Source organism: Lissotriton vulgaris, chromosome 4_1, assembly GCF_964263255.1.
Source record: "Lissotriton vulgaris chromosome 4_1, aLisVul1.2, whole genome shotgun sequence".
In the NCBI taxonomy this organism is placed as follows: Eukaryota; Metazoa; Chordata; class Amphibia; order Caudata; family Salamandridae; genus Lissotriton; species Lissotriton vulgaris.
The window spans coordinates 198,546,117-198,570,717 of NC_141691.1; the positions used below are offsets into that span (position 1 = coordinate 198,546,117).

Here is a 24,601-nt window from a genome sequence, read left to right on the forward strand (position 1 = left end):
CACTATATCTCACGCTTGCAGGTTCTTGCTTTCTCCCTTTAGGACAGCTTTCACGTCTTTCTATTCCTCCATGTTTCTGATTTGTGTGCTTTTCCTTCTCTTGCATTCAATACATTTCTGATCCTGAAAAATAAGTGCAGGTAACTGAAAAATGTGTGCCAGGGCTCTCCACCAGCACAAACCGGCCCAAATTAACCACTACCTATGGCCAAATTCTCACATACATGTTTTGCAAAGCTTCAACTTGTGCTTTCTCAGCAAAGATTCCAGGCACAAGGTGTCGGATGTACCTTACCACTGAGGTTCCACATAGTTTTATTTTAAAGTCTGACTGCTCACATTATACATTTTAGGTTTCACTTTCAAAATCAATTTTAGTCTCAGCAGCATATCCAGACTTGATAGTTTGAGGCACAAGACTGGTAGAGGGCTAATGTTTGATAGTCATTTCAATGCAAATTTAGATGTATCAATATTGGAATGCCTAGCTGTTGCAGGCCAGACTGGAAACCACAATTAATCCTATGAAAAATGGTTAGAACAGCCCCACACTGCAGGGGGCCCTAAATATCATGGGGCTATATGGACTTTCATGATCGGATCAATACAGCCTATCCAACTCTGAAATCAGACCTCTATCTTGCAGCCATTAGAAAATGTGAGTGACAGAATAGGAAACAGTCATTAAAACTTGGCCTTTACCACACATTACTTTTACAACGCGACTGCTTCAGTGCGAGTGGCATTACCACGCATTACCTGTATGATGCAGGATTTTGAAACACATATGCCTTTACCACGCATATCATATATATAATATGAAAAGGGTTTGTTAAGCATTTTGGTGTGCATTTTTAGGGTGGGTATGGGTAGTGTTTAAATGTATTAGGTAAGTATATATATATATACATATATATATATATATATATATATATATATATATATATATATATATATATATATATATATATATATATATATATATATATATATCACTGTAGCACAAAAGGGGGTGAGGCCCAATACTGCAAATGGCATTTATTTTCAAGTACAGCAGCGCCTTATTCCGTCTTCTAACGTTTCGGCTTCTTGCCTTGCTCACAGAAGGAAATGAATAACATGCAGGTGTGCTGGGGCGCGCTTTTACAAAGTAAAATCACGTGACTGACATTAGATTACTACAAGTTCCATAGTGCCTTGTGTTGGTATTTTCAAGTTCAACTGGAAGTCCTCCGAAAATCTTTACCTTGGTGGTATTTTTTCAAAGCACAAGCACTGGTCTTATTGCTAGAATCAGTCAGGTGAGTAGAAACAATGTTTGAATACTGCTGGAAAATCGGACTTGGAAATGTCACATCACTCGCAGCACGATCATGACAGAAAATAATCCTGCCTGAATCTCTTCCTCGCGCCGTCCTCTTCGCACCATTGGCTTCTCCTAGGTAGGTTAGGTGCGCGAGTGGATCAGGCTCCTCCGTAATTATACACCACAAAGTTCCCACGTTACTGGAGCCCAAGATCCTACAGAGCGGCCTCACAAAGAATGGGCACGGGGCAGCCCATCGAAAACATCACTGTAGCACAAAAGGGGGTGAGGCCCAATACTGCAAATGGCATTTATTTTCAAGTACAGCAGCGCCTTATTCCGTCTTCTAACGTTTCGGCTTCTTGCCTTGCTCACAGAAGGAAATGAATAACATGCAGGTGTGCTGGGGCGCGCTTTTACTAAGTAAAATCACGTGACTGACATTAGATTACTACAAGTTCCATAGTGCCTTGTGTTGGTATTTTCAAGTTCAACTGGAAGTCCTCCGAAAATCTTTACCTTGGTGGTATTTTTTCAAAGCACAAGCACTGGTCTTATTGCTAGAATCAGTCAGGTGAGTAGAAACAATGTTTGAATACTGCTGGAAAATCGGACTTGGAAATGTCACATCACTCGCAGCACGATCATGACAGAAAATAATCCTGCCTGAATCTCTTTCTCGCGCCGTCCTCTTCGCACCATTGGCTTCTCCTAAGTAGGTTAGGTGCGCGAGTGGATCAGGCTCCTCCGTAATTATACACCACAAAGTTCCCACGTTACTGGAGCCCAAGATCCTACAGAGCGGCCTCACAAAGAATGGGCACGGGGCAGCCCATCGAAAACATCACTGTAGCACAAAAGGGGGTGAGGCCCAATACTGCAAATGGCATTTATTTTCAAGTACAGCAGCGCCTTATTCCGTCTTCTAACGTTTCGGCTTCTTGCCTTGCTCACAGAAGGAAATTAATAACATGCAGGTGTGCTGGGGCGCGCTTTTACAAAGTAAAATCACGTGACTGACATTAGATTACTACAAGTTCGATAGTGCCTTGTGTTGGTATTTTCAAGTTCAACTGGAAGTCCTCCGAAAATCTTTACCTTGGTGGTATTTTTTCAAAGCACAAGCACTGGTCTTATTGCTAGAATCAGTCAGGTGAGTAGAAACAATGTTTGAATACTGCTGGAAAATCGGACTTGGAAATGTCACATCACTCGCAGCACGTAACGTGGGAACTTTGTGGTGTATAATTACGGAGGAGCCTGATCCACTCGCGCACCTATCCTACTTAGGAGAAGCCAATGGTGCGAAGAGGACGGCGCGAGGAAGAGATTCAGGCAGGATTATTTTCTGTCATGATCGTGCTGCGAGTGATGTGACATTTCCAAGTCCGATTTTCCAGCAGTATTCAAACATTGTTTCTACTCACCTGACTGATTCTAGCAATAAGACCAGTGCTTGTGCTTTGAAAAAATACCACCAAGGTAAAGATTTTCGGAGGACTTCCAGTTGAACTTGAAAATACCAACACAAGGCACTATGGAACTTGTAGTAATCTAATGTCAGTCACGTGATTTTACTTTGTAAAAGCACGCCCCAGCACACCTGCATGTTATTCATTTCCTTCTGTGAGCAAGGCAAGAAGCCGAAACGTTAGAAGACGGAATAAGGCGCTGCTGTACTTGAAAATAAATGCCATTTGCAGTATTGGGCCTCACCCCCTTTTGTGCTACAGTGATGTTTTCGATGGGCTGCCCCGTGCCCATTCTTTGTGAGGCCGCTCTGTAGGATCTTGGGCTCCAGTAACGTGGGAACTTTGTGGTGTATATATATATATATATATATATATATATATATATATATATATATATATATATATATATATATATATATATATATATATATATATATATATATATATATATATATATATATATATATATATATATATATATATATATATATATATATATATATATACATATATACACGTGCACCAAACACCCTAGATCTTGAAAGGGCACACAACAGCGCTTCACTGAAATCACTTGCCCCGCTTAAAGCTCGCATCCTGCTTCCATTTACATATTTCTTTGCCTGTGATATGCCGACACGTTTCGAGGCATTGGCGCCTCTTCATCTTGGGCTCACAGCAACAGACATCAATGGCTCACCTTTAACAAATTGTTCCTTTTTATAAATGCATACTGCCCCCATTAGGCGTGACTTACTTAATTGTCCATGTATTGCATTGTGGGACACGTAGTTCCCTAAAGGTGAGTAATAGTAATTCCTTAGTAGGCTCAATGTCCGTGCACTTTTAGTGTTCAATTAATAACCTTGGTAGGTATGGATGCAGACAATGTGAGCTTGAGTAACTGCATGCACCAGTTTGCCACTATCTCTGTTTCTCAGCCCAATTGGCCATCATCATCCATCACTACACTGTTTTCCAAACTCATCTCATCATAGTCCAGCAGCCCTGCCCCAGCCCCCCTGTCATCAACATCAAGAAACATTTCATCTTGCATACACCATTCAGTGTTAGTCTAATATATGATGCCAATAAGGTACCTGATGAGCAAAGAGGGGCCGTAAGATGTCCTCCCAGGATTGCCACCACATCCAACCGGACCTACTCCACTCTGCCCTGTCCGGGGACCATACTAGCCCATCCAGATTGGAGCACTGCCAAGGCCACACTAGACCTTCGTGTTACAGTGTTGTTGAGGTCCCACCCAGCTGACCACACCCTAACCTGCCGTCTCTTCATTTCAGTGCCAAGGAGACACACCAAGCTCTACTGAGTCTGTCGCCATGATGGGTCTGTAAGAAAAATGAGAGGTCAGGAGTGCTGGAATTCCTAACTCCACAGTCCCAACAACCCTTGACCTCCGTAAGCCAACCCCACCTACCCTGCTCCATCTGACGCTCAAATTGGAGTAGAATCATGCAGCGGTCCTAGCTGAAACTAACCTTGAAGGATCTCAGCGTGATGGGCCAAAAACATCCCAGACATCAGCTGCCAAATGGCCGACCCTTCACAAGAGCACCGCGCCCCTCCCACCAACTGACCGTGTGTAATCAGTGAGTGGCTGGCCGTTAACGGCCATGTCACCCAGGTCCAAGATGCACTCCCATGGGCACTAAGCCTCCTTGGAATCAGTGTGGGTCTACTCCCCCTTTCGGTCCTCTCCTAGCACCCTGCCAAGAATGCTGACCCCAGGCATTGTTCCATCCCTGCCATGCGCCCCCCTCTGCCTGTACCTTGGTTGTCAGAGTCCCTCTGAGGTGTTAACCGCCCTCTGTTCTTCCCCTGTCCCACTGCCCACCCCGTCTGCTCCAAACAGTTGGAGTAAAGCCCCTGAGGGGCCCGGTCCAGCCAGCCGTGCCTTGCCAAGGGCACTGCTGGCCATTTTATAGCCACCCATGAGGACATTGCCCCTTTTCACTCCCTACCCTGGTCACCATCCTGCATAGTCTGCCTCCTGGGGGGCGCCACCATGCTGTCTGGCGGCCTTCTCCTCAACTTTAACCTGATAGTGATTTGTGACCCCATCCTCCCATCCTGCCCATGTGCGTACTGCAGCCACTTGGCGTGGGTCTTGCCACCCAGCCCTTCTTCCTCTTTGGTCCCACATTGTCTGCCACTATTGTAGTCTCAGGGGCCTCTCCTGTGCGGCCTGTATTCAATATATTCCCTCCCAGTTCCAGGTGGTCCCCATCACCCAACTGAGAAACTCAGGCCCCTCCCCCACCCTTCACTTGAGAGTGCATGGCCACGCTGACACACGTGATATCTTAATTGCCCCTAGACTGGCCACACTTTCTCCTCTCCACTAGCCTTTATCTGTGAGTGTGCGGCTGCCGCCAATGCACTCGGTGCCTCGATCTCTCCCTTAGCCAGTCGCATACTCCTCGCGGCTTGCCGCTGCATGACCTCGCCGCCCCTGCCCGTCACAAATTGCAAAGCTGACTTCCAAGTGGCACCGCACGTGCCCCTCCTTGCCCTGGGGACCGCTCATCCTGCTTATCTTCTGCCCCCCACCATAGCCGCGCAGGGGAAGCAGACCAGCACAGCAGCGGCCACACCACCTGCTTCCTTGAGGGTGGGCCCCCTCACGGAACTCCGGGGAAGTTAGTTCTAACCTATCTGTGGCCCTCCATAACAAATATAATTTTACTCGCTCCCCCAGCCACTGGATCACCTTTCAAGATAATAGTGGATGGAGGAGTAAAATGGCCGTATTTATATGGGGCTGCAGTGTGCTATAATATATAGCCCCAAATATAGCCCAGAGGGCTCAGGGCTGTGCCACTCCCCCAGATATCCTGGGGGTCACTTCCAGGGGTCGGCCTCTCCCCAATACTCATTCTAGATGAACCTGGGTAAATAGAAAGCGGATTTTCATGGCAACTTGTTTTTGTTGCATGCCTTATGTAATTAGAGAAAAAAAATCTCATTGAATGTTTCTGCATATTCGGAGTGACAGCTTAAAAAAATCTGGCTTGCATTAAACTGATTTTAGTATCTTTTTGAACTAAATATTTATTGTTTTTGGTTGTTTAATTTTGCACTAGAGCTTCTACTTGTATCCTTCATATTTGCAAACATGCTGTTTGTTTCATATGAACAGAGCAACACATCAAGGATTTCAGTGACTTGTGGTAAAGGTGATGGTGTGGCCATGCAGTATAAGGAATGAATAATTCTTTGTCACACATTACAAGAATATTGCAAGTAAACTTGGAGTTTCATGACCCACAAAGAAACTTGGCCTTCGGCATCGTTCCTCTATATAGTCATGGAACTCCTCAGAGACTTGCAGTATCCTTATAATTTAGGGCAGGGGGTACTTTAGCCCATTCCTTGTCATTCATTAATTTGCTTGTCCAATAGAACAGCTGAAGGTAGAGGAGGGCAATCCATGTGCGACCCAAAATTGCATATTAAATGAATGTAATAGGCACTAATATACAGGTGACTATTTTATTATCAAGAAGTGTATATTATAGGCATTAATGAATGCTGCCCACCCAGATGGGTGGCCAATTTTATATAATACGGCCCATCATGAGAGTTTCAGGAAAGTTTTGATTTTGCAGAACAGTTTTTTTTTTATTTTGTTTAGCCAGGCTTAGTATTTTTAGGCCTTGTCTGCATTTTGCCAAGATTGTTTTGTTTTGGAGTGAGGCCTTCTCCGTTTTGTATAAGTTTTCTGACTGTGAATATGGGATCTTTGCACCAATGGCTGTTGGGCTAGATGTTTTATTTTAATTTCTTATCAAATGCACGGCTGACTAAAGTTCTAACATAGGTCTGGCTCAGCAAAAAAAAAACAAAGATGACCCAGATTCTCTTGGGATGTGTGACACATTGCTAGATGTCATCAAGTATCTTGGTGAATCACATTGGAAAAGGGTTTCCATTGATCCAAAACTGATAACAGGATAACATCCATATATTGGTTTGTCCTTCAGGGCAGTTATAGGCCATCTGTAAATGTTCATACCAGCCTACAGAGTGAATGCAGCATTGATTGTATTTGCACTTTAAAACACAGTGGCGGCTCCTCCGCTATGGCATGGCGACGGAGCGTTCCCTCCTCAAAAACAGCAGGAAAGAAAAAATAAAAAAACACTTATTTTAGTTTAACTTTCCTGATGAGTCATTGGGGGCAGGGCCTGGTAGTGACAGGCCCTGATGGGAGTGGTAGTGCACTCGCATCACTGCGCATGATCGTTTGGCCTGTCGTCTCAGGCCGGCCAAACCATCATGCGCAGTAAAAGCACTCTCCGAGAAACAACTTTTACAACGCAACTTTTACAACGCACTACCATTACAACGAAACTTTTACAACGCAACATCCATTACATAGCATGCCATTACAACGCAACCATTACAACGCATGACACTACAACGCATACCATTACAACGCATGTCATTACTACGCAGTCATTACAACGCATACCATTACAACGCATACCATTACCATCCAACGCTTACCCTACTGTTGCACCCCCTGGAGTTAGAATAGTAATTTTTACCCCTCCACTATCCAACATTTACCCTACTGTTGCACCCCCTGGAGTTAGAATAGTAATTTTTACTCCTACACTATCCAATACTTACCATACATGCAATGTAATGTTATGCGTTGTAATGGTATGCGTTGTAAAGATAGTATGCGTTGTAATGGAATGTGTTGTAATGGATGTTGCATTGTAAAAAATGTGTTGTAAAGGTATGCGTTGTAAAAGTATGTGTTGTAACGTCATACAACCGCACTCTCCAACCTAGCAATGCAGCTGGGTTGGACAGAGCGGCACAGGCTCAGACTGTCCTGGAGCGTGAATTGAGGGCGCTCAGGGCAATCCCGTAGCTGCTCTCTGTGCTAGAGCAGCTTCAGGATTGGCCACAGGGCATTCTGGGAGCCCGTGGCTTCCTGAAGTAAAGCCCGACGGGGATGGCTGCAAATACTTTTTTTATTTGTTATTTTTTTATTCCCTTCCCCGCAACCCCTAGTGCCCCTTCCCCCCTCTCCTCCACCCCTTCTCCCCTCCCCCCTCAGCTCCTCCAGCATGCCCAGCCACCTCTCGTATATAATCCCATGCATGAATAAATAATGAAACTAATAAATAACCAAATAAATAAAAAAGTTGGAAGTGATCACGGAGTGAAGAGGGAGACCACCACTCAAAGGGCTCAGCATGTTCTCAGGATGTTTTGGGTGAGTCTTATATAATGTCTCTTGAGCCCATACAGTTCTTAGCTCCTCCTGTCTTACATTGGAAAGAACCAAACCTTAGCAGAGAGCCCACTTCTTTCAATTCCTGTGTGCAGTTTCGCGTGAACCAGGAAGCAGTCCCTTCATTATAGAGAGGTGGTTGATTTAAGAGAGAGGTCTAAACTTTTCGTCATGTATTGAAAATATGTCTTTTGAAATCCAGGGAAGTGTACCAATGTGGAGTATATTTGGATGTTCACTCCCTTCTGGATTTGACCTTCCAACTTCTGCCTTTTTTGTATGTGAATAGCCTCGATCCTTGCCACAGAATATGTTTTATTCAACTGGTCACATTACTCCTGGATACTGAATGCACATAGCCACAATTATTTCTAAGAGTTGTTAGAGCTGTGATTGACTATTGGTTTCACTGAAGGGCCTCTGAAAAGGCACAATTACACATGCAGTTGGCATGCAGACATACTGATGTGCAGACGCAATGATGGCCTTTTGCAATATGTTTACAGTCTCCTGTTTTTTCCTGCCCAGGCTCATAATAGAAACCTGCTGTCAATAGACTTTGATCACGTCACCAGAACAGGAAAGATCTACGATGACCACCGGAAATTCACTCTTCGGATTTTGTACGATAAAATTGGCCGCCCAATCCAGTGGTCCCCCAGCAGCAAGTATCACGAGGTTAACGTGACCTATTCACCCTCAGGCCTCGTGACCTACATTCAAAGAGGGGCCTGGACCGAAAAAATGGAATACGACCAGAATGGAAAAGTAGTTTCTAGAACTTGGGCAGATGGTAAAATATGGAGCTACACATACTCAGAAAAGGTAAATGTAAGCAAAATAGTCGTGCGTGTTTAAAAAAAATACTAATCTCAATTACAAATCCATGGTACATAAACTAACCCTGTTCCAACTTATCTGTTTACTATAAACAGTTATGCTATGAGTCAAATGCTGATTTCTATTTGCTGCTCTCAGAGCCTTTTCTAGAACCATAAACACATGTTATGGCTGTAGTTTCAAATTAGTAGTGTATTTGTGTTTATTTTACTTTCTTACACTGTTTTAAGGCCTTCAAAATATTTGCCAGAGTCATATTATAGCAATGCCATGTCCCTCTAACCATTTTCATATTCACAGTCTGAAATCTTTTGTATGGTCAGAGAAAAATACATACGTAAGTTCTAAAAATAATGTGTATTTCAATTCTGTTGACAACTGATTACAATCATCAGTGGATACACTAAATCTAACACACAACGAACTCATTAGCAACTTGTTAATCGCCTACTGGCTCGTTAGAATAGCATGTTAACATTAGGCTGGGCGGAACTCATGCGTAAATCTGCAGTTACCTGGAATTCCGCAAGATTCCATGGAATTCTGTGAACGGGCAGAATTAGTCACATCACCCTGATCACAATGATTTTTATCATTGGGAGCTCGTCCCATGCTGAAAAATCAGCACGGACAGCACCATGCGGCCCACCAGAGGGCATTGCATATCAAGCCGATTTTGCTGCCGCTCAAGTAGATTTTTTACTCGTGTGGCAGCTTTCTCACTGCGAATGGTCGCGACCGTCGGAGACCTGCTGTTTTACGGAAATCTTGTCAGATGCCCTCCTAGCGACTAAAGATCACACTAGGGGATACCAAATCTCGCTCACTCTCATCAACTTACTGTTGGCGAGCAGTAGACGAAAGAAACCTGCCACTCGGTGGTTAGTGGAATTTGGCTGCAGTTCCGCAATACCTGCATAAATCAAAGATGCCTAAAATCTGCCAACTCCGCCAGTGAAGCCAACATGGCCCATCTTGCAACCCAGCAGTCTGACCTTGAGGACATATTCATGGCCAGACACCGGTAAATTTGCCTGATGGAAGAGCTACAGTTAGAAAGATCTGCCTTCCAACAGCTCTAAGGCAGTGTGCCAGTCGTAAGCAGGCTGTCAGATACATTCAGCGGGCTCATCTACCATTAGAGCTACTGCCCACATTTAAGCTTCTTACCCTTGAGACACACACATTTGAAAGGGAGGCTCAATGGATGTCCAAGAAAAGGTGGTTGCACTCGAGGTTCATGACTCTGATGTGGTGTCAGCCACTGCCTCTTGGCCCCATTTCTTCAAAGCCCAGCGCCCACCTTATGCATAAAAGTTTAGTTGGCAAGGACATGACAGACAGGCTTTCGGGTATAGGGCTTGGTAAGAAAGTCTTTGGATATCATTAGATGAAACTGTTGTATAGATCTTGAAAGTACTAAGGGCCATATTTATGGTTTTTTGACTGCCTAGCACCAACACAGGATTCCTTTCACCATAGTCCAGGGGTGCTTTCTTTGTAAGGAGACTTGTTTTTGTGCAGAAATGGACACTTTCAATCCCCTGAGGCTTTTTCCTCTCTCTATGTGTGCTGCACACATAGAAAGAGGATAAAAAGAGAAGAAATACACTTATTTCTCCTCATTATGCCTCACTGGGGAGGCATAGGTATTTAGCGCATTCCTAAGTCTACCTCTTCTGGTAAATATAGGAATGTGTCAAAATCCATGGATGTTGCATAAGAACACCCATGTAACTCCCCTGGAAACACCTCCCTGGTGCAGAGTAATGCAGCACAGCAATTTGAGTTACTCGAAATTCATGATGCCACTCTCAACTATGCAAGGTGGCCGTGCCTGTCTTCAAAAATCAAATTTTTAATTTGTGTTGTTCTTGCAGCAAGTTGCGTGCTGCAAGAGTGACGCAAAGGGGCTTGTAAATATGGCCCTGAATGTTAGACTCCTGACATCAAGGTATGAATTAGGCAAAGGTGCTTGTTTCATTGGGCGTTACCTATTGCTCCCTCTGACTCCTCGAGTGTAAACTTTAGTCAGAGCTTGACACAGTTGATGCTGTCGTACACTCTACCTCATTTAAAGATTCCCATAGTACGGGAATTTAACCTACCTCACAAACTCATCTTTAACAAATCTCCTGGCTGGGTTACTGGATATTCTCACTGAACAATCACATTAAAAATAATCAATACATTTAACCCTTTCGATGCTAGTGACGGAACGGTTCCGTCACGAGCGCCGGTTGGGCTGTGCTTATGACGGAACCGTTCCGTCACGACCACGCCTGTTATTTAGAACCTTCAGCACAGCGCGAAAATTCGCGCTGCGCTGAAGGGGTTAAGAAATATGGATCAAAATGTCTGTTCTCCTAAGCTCGATAGCTAATGTCTATGGTGCAGCTTTAGCATGCATGTTCGATACCTCAACAAAAAGTATTTGGAGAATCTCTTCTGCATTTATTGGTGTATGAAATATCAGGACCCTGAACAAGCACAGTTTTTAAAACTTTGCAAAGACGCTAAATTTCTAAAACTGTGCAAAACTTAAAAATGTGTGTGAAAAACGAGCTCAACTTGAGTTTTGCGATTTACAAAACACTACTTTTTAGATGTTAATGTTTTGTGAAGCAGACAAAATTCTTAACTTCCTAAAGTGCAGAAGTTGATAACCTGTCTTAAGTTGTCCAAGTGATTTTTAATTCTGCACATTCTTGCATTATACATGATTAAGTGAATATTGGTTATATTGCTGTTAATGTGGATGTGAGCGGACTTTTTTATACCCGGCATTTGTGCGCTTTTACTGCACTGAGGGCCTGATTCACAAAGAGTCTCTTTAGGCATGGCAGAGTCTCCGCACTCGTGGCTGGATGTCTGCATGGCACACTGCACAGAGTGCACCTTGCTGAGACCCTGCCGCAGGTGCAGAGACTCCATCACGACTGTGAGTTTCCGCCATGACTGTGGAGCCTTCGCAACGACTGTGGAGACTCCATCCCGACTGTGGAGACTCCATCACGACTGTAGAGGCTCCGCCACGACTGTGGAGACTCCACCACGACTGTGGAGGCTCCCCCACGACTGTGGAGGCTCCATCACATCTGTGGAGCCTCTGGCACGACTGTGAGCCTTCGCCACGACAGTGGAGACTCTGTGTGAATCGGGCCCTGAGTAAAGAAATACTTTTTCAACTTGATTTTTAGAAAATGTATTTTATGTCACATAAAGTGCATTATATTGGGGTGTTACATAGAAGAAGATCGCATCACAAACCTTTTAGTTCACTAGCTATTGGGGTGCTATACGTAACCTGATCTCTACTGGCTTTCTAACCAGTAACAGTGCTCCTCGGACTTCCGTTAGCTGTTACTTGTGTAGTCCACGATGCTGTTCCATATGTTACTCTTTATCGATAACATACAATGGCATAACTTATCATATCATATCAAGCCCTTCAGCCAGTAAAATGTTTGCCTCACCATCCAGTGTCTACACAACTCCCCTCTGTACCTATCTAGCCAGTGTTGCTTTGGCTACAACATCCTCTTGGAATGAGTAACAGCACTTTGTGCACTGGCCAGATTGCCCAAGTGATAAACTGGTGCTTTGGACCACCTCAATGAACACCTCAATGAACACATCTTCTGTGGACACACTGCACCCACCCAACTTCACAGCCATGTTAACCATGCCGCATTCCGCTTTGATGATGGAAATGAATGTTAAAGAGAGCTCTTTAGTGGGTGACATCAGTTACTGCATCTATCAAGCAGGAGCCAGTACACAGGTGCGTCCATCGTAGCCGCTGTGTTGGATGATCTGAAAAATTAAGCAGACCAAAAGGAGAACACACCAGCTCTGTTGCTAAGGGATCTGTGTTATCACTTAGATGTGGCCAATAGTGGTACTCCAACTAACTATTTGTCAGAGTTCAACACCAGAGGCTTAGACTTTCAATATAGTGCTTTCAACTACAGCCGCAGCTGCTGCAGGTAAGAGCTGTGGGGCCGGCTGGGGGGGATTTCGAGTGGCGGCCACAAGGTAAATTAATTATTTATTTAATTTCCCCTTGTGGTCGTCTCTCGAAACCCCCCCACCACTCTGCCCCCCACCCCCTAAGGCGGCCCCACCGCTCTTACCTGCAGCGACCATGGCTGTTAAACTATATTTTCCAAATACAATGGCTAAAAATCGTATTACCTGTCTTTCTGCCACCATGAGGGATATGTATCTTGTTGCTAGGTATGGTGCTCTGCTGCCTGCAATGGCCTAAATGTGCACCTTATAAACACCTCCAATAAAATAAAATAAAAATATCTTGGCCTGGTTAATTACTTCATCCTCCACCCTGTGGCTGCCGAGATTACAGAATGCCTGTGCAAGGTGTGTCTGCAGCACTGAGATGGTGTTTCAGTAGAATTAGACACATTCACTTGTTCCTGCCTACTCAACAAAGTGGCTTCATTGTTATCAGGGCCGGCTATAGGGCGGTGAAACTGGTGGAGCTCTGACGCAGACCTCTGGAGGACGCGAGTGCTGTGTTTCAAAATAAGTTATGTGGTTAAAAGCACTCGCTACAGAGTTCCTTGTGTGTCGGACAGTTTTGAGGCAAAAATAAAATTGTCAAAATAACTCTGGCATTAATGTTGCTTCTGGCCAGAGATTGAGTTTTGTCTAGTGGCAGCTCTGACTCATCATGAAGTAGCGCAGAGGGTTAATATGCCTGCTGTAAAGAACGTGTACCGTGCAGATCATAGAACTGTATTTTATGTGGATAGCTCAGTGGGTTACTGCTTTTGTTACAGAGACGCTTTTGTTACTTGCATTTCCTAAGTTACAATCCCAACATAGCACCGTGATCTTTGAACTGTAATCAATGAGCTGCATGCCAACTGCAAGGCATATGGTTTGAACCATATTTGTTCCCCAGTCTTTCATTATCCTCGTGTTGCTAAAAAGGGTTAGATTAGGTAGAAATACATTGTTATAGGTAGAGTCAACCCCGACCACTGTGGTACATCTTAAATCCAGGGTTTGTGCTTCTCTGGAACAAACACTCTTAAAATATACCGCCTACTAGTATGGATGACGTGATTTCTACACCTTGCAATCCTCATTGTTTTATGTAACGTTTCCTATGGACTGATGTACTCACACATGATTTATTGTCTCTATATAGTATGTGTGTGATATAAAGTGCTCTGACACCTTACAGTTGTATGAATAGCACTATAAAACAAATTAAAAGCATGGTATAAAGGAGTTATGGAGAGATGAGGGCCACTGTTGGAGGGTGGTAGTGAGGGAATCCGCGGAGAAGAAGGTCATGGAGGTTAAAAAAAAGATTTTCGCGGACTAAAGCCTGTCCTGACTGTTATATGTATGACTAATAACCCTTTTTAGGACTTAGCCTCCAATAATGGATAAAAACCAATGTTAACAGCATTTACTTATCTATTGACCATCCACGGAAAAACCATAGAAACCTCAAAGATTGTTGTGGTAGATCTATCCAAACCCTTTCAAATCAGCAGTGAAAGGCCATGCCTTAGAACTGTAAATGGCAAAAAATAAGAATGGCAACTAAATACATGGCTGTCCCTCAAGTGATGTAGCCGGTTACTCAAAATCCTTTTGCTATATGAAACCTATTTAGACCATTTTAAGCAAAACATTGGCATACTGTGTTTATAATAAAATATGCATACAGAAACAGCAACATGTGTGCTTTTTCCTTAAGTGTGTTTTAAATGTAGATGTGGTGTATTCAATGTGTTGGACATCATTCACAAACCAGTGTGTGCGATTTGCATATGGACTCTTTTAGTGAATGGACATGCAATTTGCTATGTAACCTTTGCACTAATAAGTCCCATCACAAATGCTACATCCTCAGCGGCCAACAAATGACCTGCTTATTGCATATTAATTAGGCAGGTTGCAGTTTGCAACCCTCTATGATTGGCTATTGGCAAGCATGACATCTTTACAAGACAGCAGACCCCCTTCCTTGCATTTCCATTATCAAACAGAAAATTCATTTTGAAAAGCAGTCCAAGTCCACTAAAGGGACTTAAGTTGTTTAAAAAAAATGTTTCACAATTGGGAAGACATGATGTACTGCAGGCAATGAGCTCCTGGACCTCTAGATCACTACCTGCTCCCCATTTACCCACTGTCAGGATTTCCAAAGGAGAAGATGTCCCACAGGGACACATGTACCAAAACCTACTAAGCACAATATAGTCAAATAAATAAATATCTTAAAGGTTCACGCCAAGTAACAAAAGAAATGTTTAAAGAAGTATAAAAATGATTAAGAAAGTAATCAAGACATTAACATTTTATGAGAAAAAGGAAAATGTGCTACTGTCTTGTAGAGCAGCAGAGTAAAAAATTGTCTTAAGCATCCTCCAAAGGTCCAACCAGGACAGAAACGTGGAGCTAAGTGCCTACAATGGATAACCTGCTGACACACATATTCCAGCATACGGAAAGAAAATCAGAAGCAGGAACAGCCTGGGATTGAGCCCAGGTATCTGGGCTCCAGGTATCTGGCTATGCGAGGCCAAAAGCTTCAAACTGATTCAGTATCTGGCATAAAAAGCTCAACATGGGGCCAAGACACTAAGCAAAGCCAGCCAATGAGCACTTGCAGTTGGATGTGAGGTGCTAGATGGACCCAGTCAAAGTTTTATTATTGGTGTTTGAAACCTTCATTTTTTTTTAAAACAGTCCAACAGAATAAAGTCAAACTCTATAACGGGTACTGCCTCCAGGAGGTTGTCCTGTTTTCACGTTAAGCCTGACTGAATAGCGATGACTTTAAAAATATCCAAATGTATTCATGCTGAGTGGCTGGCCTGCAAAGCTGCACATTCTGTGGATAAAGGCACCTTGGTGCCCCCAGAAGGACATTCTAGGGTCCCCCACTATTCTAAATCCGCAAATATGAACTTTTTATAGCACATTTAATGGCAACTTGTTTCACAAAAGAAGGGTTTTAGTGAAAAAAAGATCATAAGAGTTTAAGAAATTCTTGTTAGTTTCTTAGAGACTGACTGCAGTAGCATTGATCTTTCTATGAAAAGGTACTGCAGTTACTGGGATGTGTTTAACAACAGGCCCCTGCCCTTTTGCGATGGGGTTACCAACGCACCTCATGAGTCAGTAACTTTCCAATGTTTTGCGACTGTATTACAGTTACAAAACATTCATGCATCACTTGATGAATCGGTACTTGGAGGGAATGCCCACAATAGTCCTCTTCCGAATACAAAATCAGTAGGTGGTCAGAATCCCATTTTTGGAGTCAGTAAAAGGTAACCCTCTCGCGAAATGGGATTGGTACATTACAAAAAGCATTTTTGCCATCACAAAGTTTGAACTAGAGTGCTTGCGACTGTAAAAAACACTTAGGGCATGATTATGAGTTTTGCGCTGCAGGAGCACACCACACGCCGGTGGCCTGCTCCCGCACCCCCAAACCCATGTCCCCTTTGCCCGCCAGATCATGAGTTTCCTAGTGTCTAGTGTTTTTGGCGGTGCCTCTGAAAACACTGCAATGGGAACATCCCAAAAAGTTCCAGCACGGCATTGACCCCCTTTGTTTCAGAACCTCTAGCCTTTTCATGGGGGAAAGACCTCCATGACACCGCTGGCAGTCCTGAAATTTTTAATATGCTTGCGGTACCACAGCAGCACCACCAGCATGTTACGGAAGCCCTGCCAACCGCCAGGGAAAAACGGCTCCCTGGTGGCTGCTGTGATGCAATAGGAGACCTAACACCCAAGTTGTAATGAGGCAGTCGGACCGCTGGTTCGGCAGTGGCTGGACCACCACCGCCGCTCCCATGCAAGTCTGGAGGTCCTCAGACTGCCAGACGCGTAATTAGGTCTTCAGGACATTTGGTCTGTAGTCACTAAAATCTGTTTAATAGGCCTCGAACTGTGGAGGGGCTTTAAACCCTAGGATCCAAAATGCTAACAAAATAATTGGGAAATTATCACGAGAACAGATAGAATTTTTCACAAAAAACAAATTAGTAAAACGAGTTTTCAATTTAAAACTCAGTGTCAGCATTTGAGCCTTTGGGCTATAGGGACATAGTCCTGCTGTTTCAGTCATGCTACTGTCCTTGCACGGGCCTTCCAATCAGTATGCAGGAAGGGGCAAGGTAGGAACACATCCAGCTCATGCATATCCACCAGGGGACCAGCTGCACAAGGATGCGCATCTCACCTGGTCACTGCCAAATGTGCATTTCGTTTTAGAACCTGCAAACTTTCTAACTGTGCGTAAATTATATACATTGTTCCCAATATATTTTAATTACATTTGGCTCAACATGTGGAAATCTTCAACTCTGACTTCGCTTCAACTTGCAAAAGAAAGAACACAATAAAAGTGTCATGTGCCATAAAACAGTCAAGTGATCACATGACTTTGGCTGCTCTGGATGAAGCAGGGCATCTGTCTATAAACTGATTTCCCTGATTGTACCTGCAGTGCATCAAGCACAGGAGTGAGTGAACAGATGGCATGCTTCAAGGAAAACAGCACCATTGGGACTATCATGCAGTGCCTGGATATGTTCAGTCCCTATATTATGATGGGCGTCGATAATGAGCGTATTTCTCCAATGACCAGTGATGCACTTCCCTGAGACGGTAATTTTAATTTTGATATATGACAATTCCGAGTAATATTTGACACAAGGATATTCCTATGTTCACTGTGAAATTGCTCCTGCAGAGATCTAATTATCCATGCCATGGAATAAAAGAAGCCCGACCTTCACATTATGTTGCAAAATAGATACAAATGTGTGGGATGTTTAGGGCTCAAATACAGATATTTTGACATTATTTCAGGAACAGTTTTACTGCAAGTTCAAGGTTAGCATATCAATAAAACAGTTTTGCCAAATAATATTCTTATAAATTGTCACAGTTTCAATTCTGCACTATAGAACTAAATAGTACATTGAGAAGCATATAACACTATCATTGTCTTTATTGATGATTAGCAGTCGGCCAAATGCAAGTCTTTTGGGTTTGTTAAACAACACTCTGTCTATGTTCTCTTTTAACCCCTTCGCTGCGGCGGGAATTCCGCCGCAGCGCTAAGGGGGCGGGGCGGCAGAGTGGCGCTCGCATGCTCGTGACGAGCCACTCCGTCACGAGCTGCGGTTGAGCTGTGCTTGTGACGGAGCGGTTCCATCATGGCCCGCCCCGCTCAATGGAACGTCCAGCGCAGGCGCAAAATTCGCGCCGCGCAGGCGCGCCGAGCGGGCCATGACGGAACCGCTCCGTCATGAGCACAGCTCAACCGAGGCTCATGACGGAGCGGCTCCGTCATGAGCATAGAACGCGTTAAAACGAACATAACATCCCCAGTTAATTTATAAATGTATTTCTTTGAACATACTTGATTTCTAGGTGAACTTGGCCTTTCGTTGGTGAAGTAGCTGGATCTATGATTGTCAATTTACTATAGACTAGCAGCCTGTCCTGACCTTGTCCAGGAGCAATCAGGCTTCCCCGACCCCCGCCCGCCCCGACATTGTCCAGAAGCCGGGCCCCCGCCTGGCCCGTCCCCCGCCTGCCCCGACCCCCGCCTTTTCCGACATTGTCCGTGGGTCCCCTTACCTCAGCCGGCGCTCCTCCCCCGCGCTCCTCAGTTTACCGCTCCGCCGCTCCTCGCTCCTCACCGCCGCTGGTCACCGCTCCTCCCGCCTGTCGGCTGGTCGTCACCTCACCGCTACTCCTGCCTGTCCGCTGCTTGTCACCTCACCGCCGCTGGTCACCGCTCCTCCGGCCTGTCCGCTGCTTCTCACGTCACAGCTCCTCCCCACGCCATGTCCGCCACTCCTCGTCGTGCTCCTGGGCGCCGCTCCTCCCTGCGCTCCTGACGTGAGTACGCACGTCGCGGCCGGCGCTACTTCTGAGGGACTACTTTTCTTTTTAATGTACATTTTTTAAATAACGTTTTAAAAAAAATGTATATAGCCTATAACCATCTGCACACCCTGACGATTACAACGGTGTATCGGGTGTGTGGATTGGCACTTTGGTTCCCGAGTTTAGCCGCCTCAAAGCCTCAAAGTTCTTCCTTTAATATAGTAGTATAGATAAGGTATTTCACTGAGTGTAACATTACAAGATTACCACTGTATTTTTAAATGTATTGGTGGTGCACATACAGGAACCTTATTATAACATCCAACATAAAGGTGCAGTGAAGGTTCTGCGGCCAGTAAAACTAAAAAACATATCTTTGTAACATTTTATTTTTTAAATTATTAATCAATTAAAAAAAACAACTCTAAATTCTACACATTTTCCAGTATCAATCTAATCAGCTATTGTCCTTGTATTTGAATGCTTTAATTGTTTCAGCAGGTACTGACATGTTCCTATTATTAAGCTTTGCATACAAGTTTAAATCCAAACATGCTGTCACAAGATTTTAACCAAAAACATTGGTCTGCGGATCCTATTTAGGCTAATACATATTATGGAAGCAATCACACATCTGCGCCTGGTATGGCCCTTGAAGAAGTACTCTCTTCCCTTAACGAACCCTACTTCCTAATAAACCCCATCCCCCAATGCACCTGACCTCTTATCAGTGTGAGTTAAAATGTCTTTGCCTGTGTTGATGCTGTATCCTCATGGTTAGTAAACATCTTTCCCTGCTTCTCTAGCCTGTCTATTGAAACACACAAAAAAACAACAAAAAAACCTCATCATTCTCTTATACCTGGAAAATCGGATATTTCACCCTTGGGCAGGAGAAAACTGGCTAGTAACCCTATAAGACAAATATCCTGTCACCCAGCTGCATTATGGATGACATTCTACTGCTTTAAGGCCATGTCACTACATGTGATCACGTAACTGATTTGCAGAATCCTTAACTGTAAACCTGTTTGTGTATTCCCACTTGTGTTGCAACTCCTGCCTTCTGGTCCCCCAGTTAAGTAAATGCTGGCCATTCAAAGGCACTTTGACACAGCTTCTGTTCACGGTGGGCAGGACTGCTCAAGAGTCATGAAGCCTGGGACACTCAAGTTTTCCCACCTGGCCCAGGCCTGTCAAGTATCACACATCAAGTGTGACTCTAACGCATTTCAGTGTGGTGTTCCACATCGCCGCACTGAAATGCATTGTCACGCATTTTAATTCCACCGAGACTCTGCTGTACTAGCAGTTCTGTGTGGTAAGGCCATGCCAGGCTGCTATCGCGCGTGCCTGTGACCTGCACCGGCTCTGTGCTGCTCCTGAGACTTGCCGGCGGGGCGCTGCCACCAGCACAGGCTTAACTATTATGCACTGCTGCGACTATGTATCATAATAGCCTGCAGGTTTGAATTCCCGCCCGCGGCTCTGCTGAGTCACTCACTAGAGAAAAGAAAGTGCTCACTGGCTGTGGTGCCGCCGCCACGGGCAGGGGAGGGGGATGTGTCTGACATCATAAAGTTCTGGTCCTGAGAGGAAGTGAGGTCGGGGATTCAGGAAGCAGGGACTGGAGGCGTGCTGCGCGCTCGCCGCTGGCGGGCAGTCTCAGTGTCCTGTCCGTGTCCCAGCAATACTTCAGCAAACACAATGGAAGCCCTGCTCCTTGCATACCGCGTTCATTATGCCGGGACACCGCCGTTATGTTCAAATAATCCTGCAACTTGAACAAAGGGAGCCGACGGTCGGGTACGAGGCGCTGGTGTCTGAGTGAGCCAGTCATGGTGTCAAAGCATACATTCACAGCAGTGCAAGCAGAGTTGCCGAGCCAGGCCCAGAATCGTGGCCGGGCCGACGCTTGCCACTGGAGCAGTTGCCACGCCCACACTGAGGCTGCAAAACCGTAAGTTGCTGATAATTTCACTTACAATTTACCTAACCATAGCGCCACGGCGCGCAGCTACCATAACGCCGGTAACTCACGCACGGCCTGTGTTGCGGAGACATCTAAGAGCCCGATGTTCAAATTGGATTGGAATGACCTTGTGACCTGCACCCCGCCAGCGTGATCCGTCACTGCGGGGCTGGGCAGCAGGCAGTGATGCACTCCCCATCTAGGCCAACAACATATACTGTTCCTAGAAGCAAAAGAGACCGAGGGAGTCAGGTTTTCTGTGTCGTCTTCCTTCACTTGGACCACTTTCCCCCTTGAAATAAAATCTTCTGTGAATAACTAGGGATTTAGAAAAAAAAACTCGGAAAACCTGGCTGTTCAGACGAGCTTATGTATAAATAAGTAGGACAACAGCAGTGACCTCCTCTACCCGAGCGCAGAGACCTTTTTGGTGGCAAGTGATCTTTAACATAACTTAGCAGGTTCACTAAATGGATGTGCAATATAAACAAAAAACCTAAAACAAGCACTAATTCAAACCCGTGAATCACTCTAAACCACGGGTACTCATAGTACAGCCCGCGGACCGTCAGCGGCCCGGCAAGCCTTCCCTGGCGGCCCGCGGACCTTGCAGACATGTATCCGTGTTTTACAAATTTTTTTTTACAGAGTGTCACCAAACACCCCTGTAGCAGCGCGACTCAAAGACTCTGCTGCTCTGTGGGGGCCGGTGATTCCCGCCATAGTCAGAGTGGGGCTGCAGGGGGCTAAGAGGTGAACAAAGCCTCATTAACATGCGAATGGTCTTTTAAAGACCTGTAAAGTGCTCAGGTGCGGCTGTGTGTGTGTGTGCCCAGAAGCTGTCTCAGCCCGGGCACACACAGGCAGGGTGAGATGACAGAGGGAGGTAGAGAAAGGGAGGGAGAGAGACAGGGAGGGAGAGGGAGGGAGAGTGAGGGTGAGGGAGGGAGAGTGAGGGTGAAGGAGAGTGAGAGTGAAGGAGAGTGAGAGTGAAGGAGAGTGAGGGTGAAGGAGAGTGAGCGAAGGAGAGTGAGGGAAGGAGACTGAGGGAGACTGAGGGTAAGAGAGTAAGGGTGAGGGAGAACGAGGAAAGGAGAGTGAGGGAGACTGAGGGAAGGAGAGTGAGGGAGGGTGAGGGAGAGTGAGGGTGAGTGAGAGTAAGGGAAGGAGAGTGAGAGTGAGGGAAGGAGAGTGAGAGTGAGATTGAGGCAGAGTGAGGGCGAGGGAGGGTGAGGGCGAGTGAGGGTGAGGGAGAGAGAGGGAAGGAGAGTGAGAGTGAGAGTGAGGGTGATGGAGAGTGAGGGTGAGGGAAGGAGAGTGAGGGAAGGAGAGTGAGGGAAAGAGAGTGAGAGTGAGGGTCAGGGAGAATGAGAGAAGGAGAGTGAGGGAAGGAGAGTGAGGGAGAGAGGGAAGGAGAATGAGGGAAAGAGGGAGGGTGAGGGAGAGTGAGGGAAAGAGAGTGAGGCAGAGTGAGGGAAGGAGAGTGAGAGTGAGGGAGAGTGAGGGAAGGAGAGTGAGGGTGAGGGAGAGTGAGGGAAGGAGAGTGAGGGTGAGGGAGAGTGAGGGTGAGGGAGAGTGAGGGAAGGAGAGTGAGGGAAGGAGAGTGAGGGTGAGGGAGAGTGAGGGTGAGGGAGAGTGAGGGTGAGGGAGAGTGAGGAAGAGAGCGAGGGTGAGTGAGAGTGAGGGTGAGTGAGAGTGAGGGTGAGGGAGGGAGAGTGAGGGTGAGGGAGAGTGAGGAAGAGAGTGAGGGTGAGGGAGAGTGAGGGAGGGAGAGTGAGGGAAGGAGGGTGAGGGAGAGTGAGGGAGGGGGAGTGAGGGAAGGAGGGTGAGGGAGAGTGAGGGAGGGAGAGTGAGGGAAGGAGAGTGAGGGAGGGAGAGGGAGGGAAGGAGAGTGAGGCAGGGAGAGGGAAGGAGAGTAAGGGAAGGAGAGTGAGGGAGAGAGAGGGAGGAAAGGAGAGTGAGGCAAGGAGAGGGAAGGAGAGTGAGGGAAGGAGAGTAAGGGAGAGAGAGTGAGAGAGAGAGAGTGAGGGAAGGAGAGGGAGGGAGGGAGAGTAAGGGAGAGGGAGTGAGGAAAGGAGAGTGAGGGAAGGAGAGAGAGAGAGAGTGAGGGAAGGAGAGAGAGTGAGGGAGAGAGAGTGAGGGAGAAAGAGTGAGGTAGAGAGAGTGAGGGAGCCCGCCAGAGTGAGGGAGCCCGCCAGAGTGAGGGAGACAAAGTGAGGGAGAGATACCTCAGAGTGAGGGAGAGGGACGGAGAGAGGGAGACAGAGGGAAGGAGGGAAAAGGGAAGGAGACAGAGGGATGGAGGAGAGGGAAGGAGAGAGGGAGACAGAGGGAAGGAGGGAGAGGGAAGGAGAGAGAGGGAAACAGAGTGAGCGAGAGAGAAACAGATGGAGAGGGAGACAGAGAGTGAGACATTCAGAGTGAGTGAGACAGAGGGAGAAAGGGAGTGAGACAGTCAGAGTGAGTGAGACAGAGGGAGTGAGACAGTCAGAGTGAGTGAGACAGATGGAGACAGAGAGACAGAGGGAGAGGGAGGGAGACAGAGAGAGAGAGAGAGAAAGAACGAGAGAGATGTGTGTATGCCGGGTCTGGTGGCTCAGTGGACAAAGGCGTTCGCTGCAGGGACCTGTGATCAACCTCATGGTCACAGTTTTGTTGTTGTTGCTCTAGCCCCGCCCCCACCGGTGCGGCCCTCGGACATAAACCACACTGTAAATTTGGCCCCCGAGAGAAAGTTTATGAGTACCTATGCTCTAAACCCTACTCTGGGCCTGAGAACCCCTGGTATGAAACAGGGATTATTAACAAGGCTGTCAGGCAAAAAAACTTCTTGGCATGCTCTAACGCAGCACATTGATTCCGAGAGCATTGGCCTGAGATATCTCCTTCGAGGACCAAGATTGCACCGGAGGCCCAGGCAGCCCTAATCATTGCAGACAGTGCCAGCGTGCAGTGACCACACTGGTGCCTGTCACCTTTCAGCACGGCCGGCGTTACTTAGTTTAAATCAAGAACCTTGTTTATTTATATTAGTAGCTCTGGGACTGCACTCACAGCCTACTAGCAGATCTGGTGCTGCAGGGCTGGGCAGCAGGCAGTGTGCTCCAACTGGGGAGGACACCACTCAGCAGTGCTGGTAATCACTTTTATTAGGGTTGAACAATCAGTAGTATGGTCAAGGCTAACACAGTGGCTGGAATGTGTGCCTCACAATGCTTATTTCAGGTGCTTTCCTGCAGTTTTAAGATCTTAGAGTTTCTCGTTGCTCAAATGGGTATATTTTCTGATATTCATGTTTTCCTCATCATGTGATTTTGCTCGCGACAAAGTGTCACTCATAGACATTAAAATGTCACTCATAATTACACTAAAATTATGAAAATGTCACACATAGCAATCTGAAACCTTGGCAGCTATGCTGGCCAATCAAGACATTTGAGTTCACTCCTGTCTATGGGGCACAAATAAATATTGCTACGGCAGTCAAAGATCACTAGTGAACTGAGCTGAGCAGCTTCTAGAGAAAGTAGACAACAATTAGATGAGAACTAAAAAATATATATAAGCCTTGCACCAGAAACAAGTCCACTACATAATTTACAGTAAACAATGTTTTACCTTATTTAGTTTTTCACAGTACTGTAATTTCATGCAAAATACAGGATAAAAAATACCTAAATCCTTTAATAGACTTATTTCTTCTACAAAGTTACTGAAAAGCACCCCGTATTCATCTCCGGCTGGAAAGTGGAATCCACACAGCCTTTTTAGATAACAATATCAAATAATTTGAGAAATCATACTCTATTCCACAGACTAGATCCACTCAAGTGTTT

The 24,601-nt window shown here is 45.6% G+C and overlaps 1 protein-coding gene across 1 annotated transcript in view; it reads left to right on the forward strand.

The window, feature by feature from the left end:
• Nucleotides 1–24,601, forward strand: part of TENM1 (teneurin transmembrane protein 1) — a 1,327,579-nt gene that overhangs the window by 1,255,067 nt on the left and 47,911 nt on the right. The window contains exon 28 of the mRNA XM_086918499.1: nt 8,582–8,878. Coding sequence (XP_086774625.1) covers nt 8,582–8,878 — 297 coding nt within the window. The remainder of the gene's footprint in view (nt 1–8,581; nt 8,879–24,601) is intronic.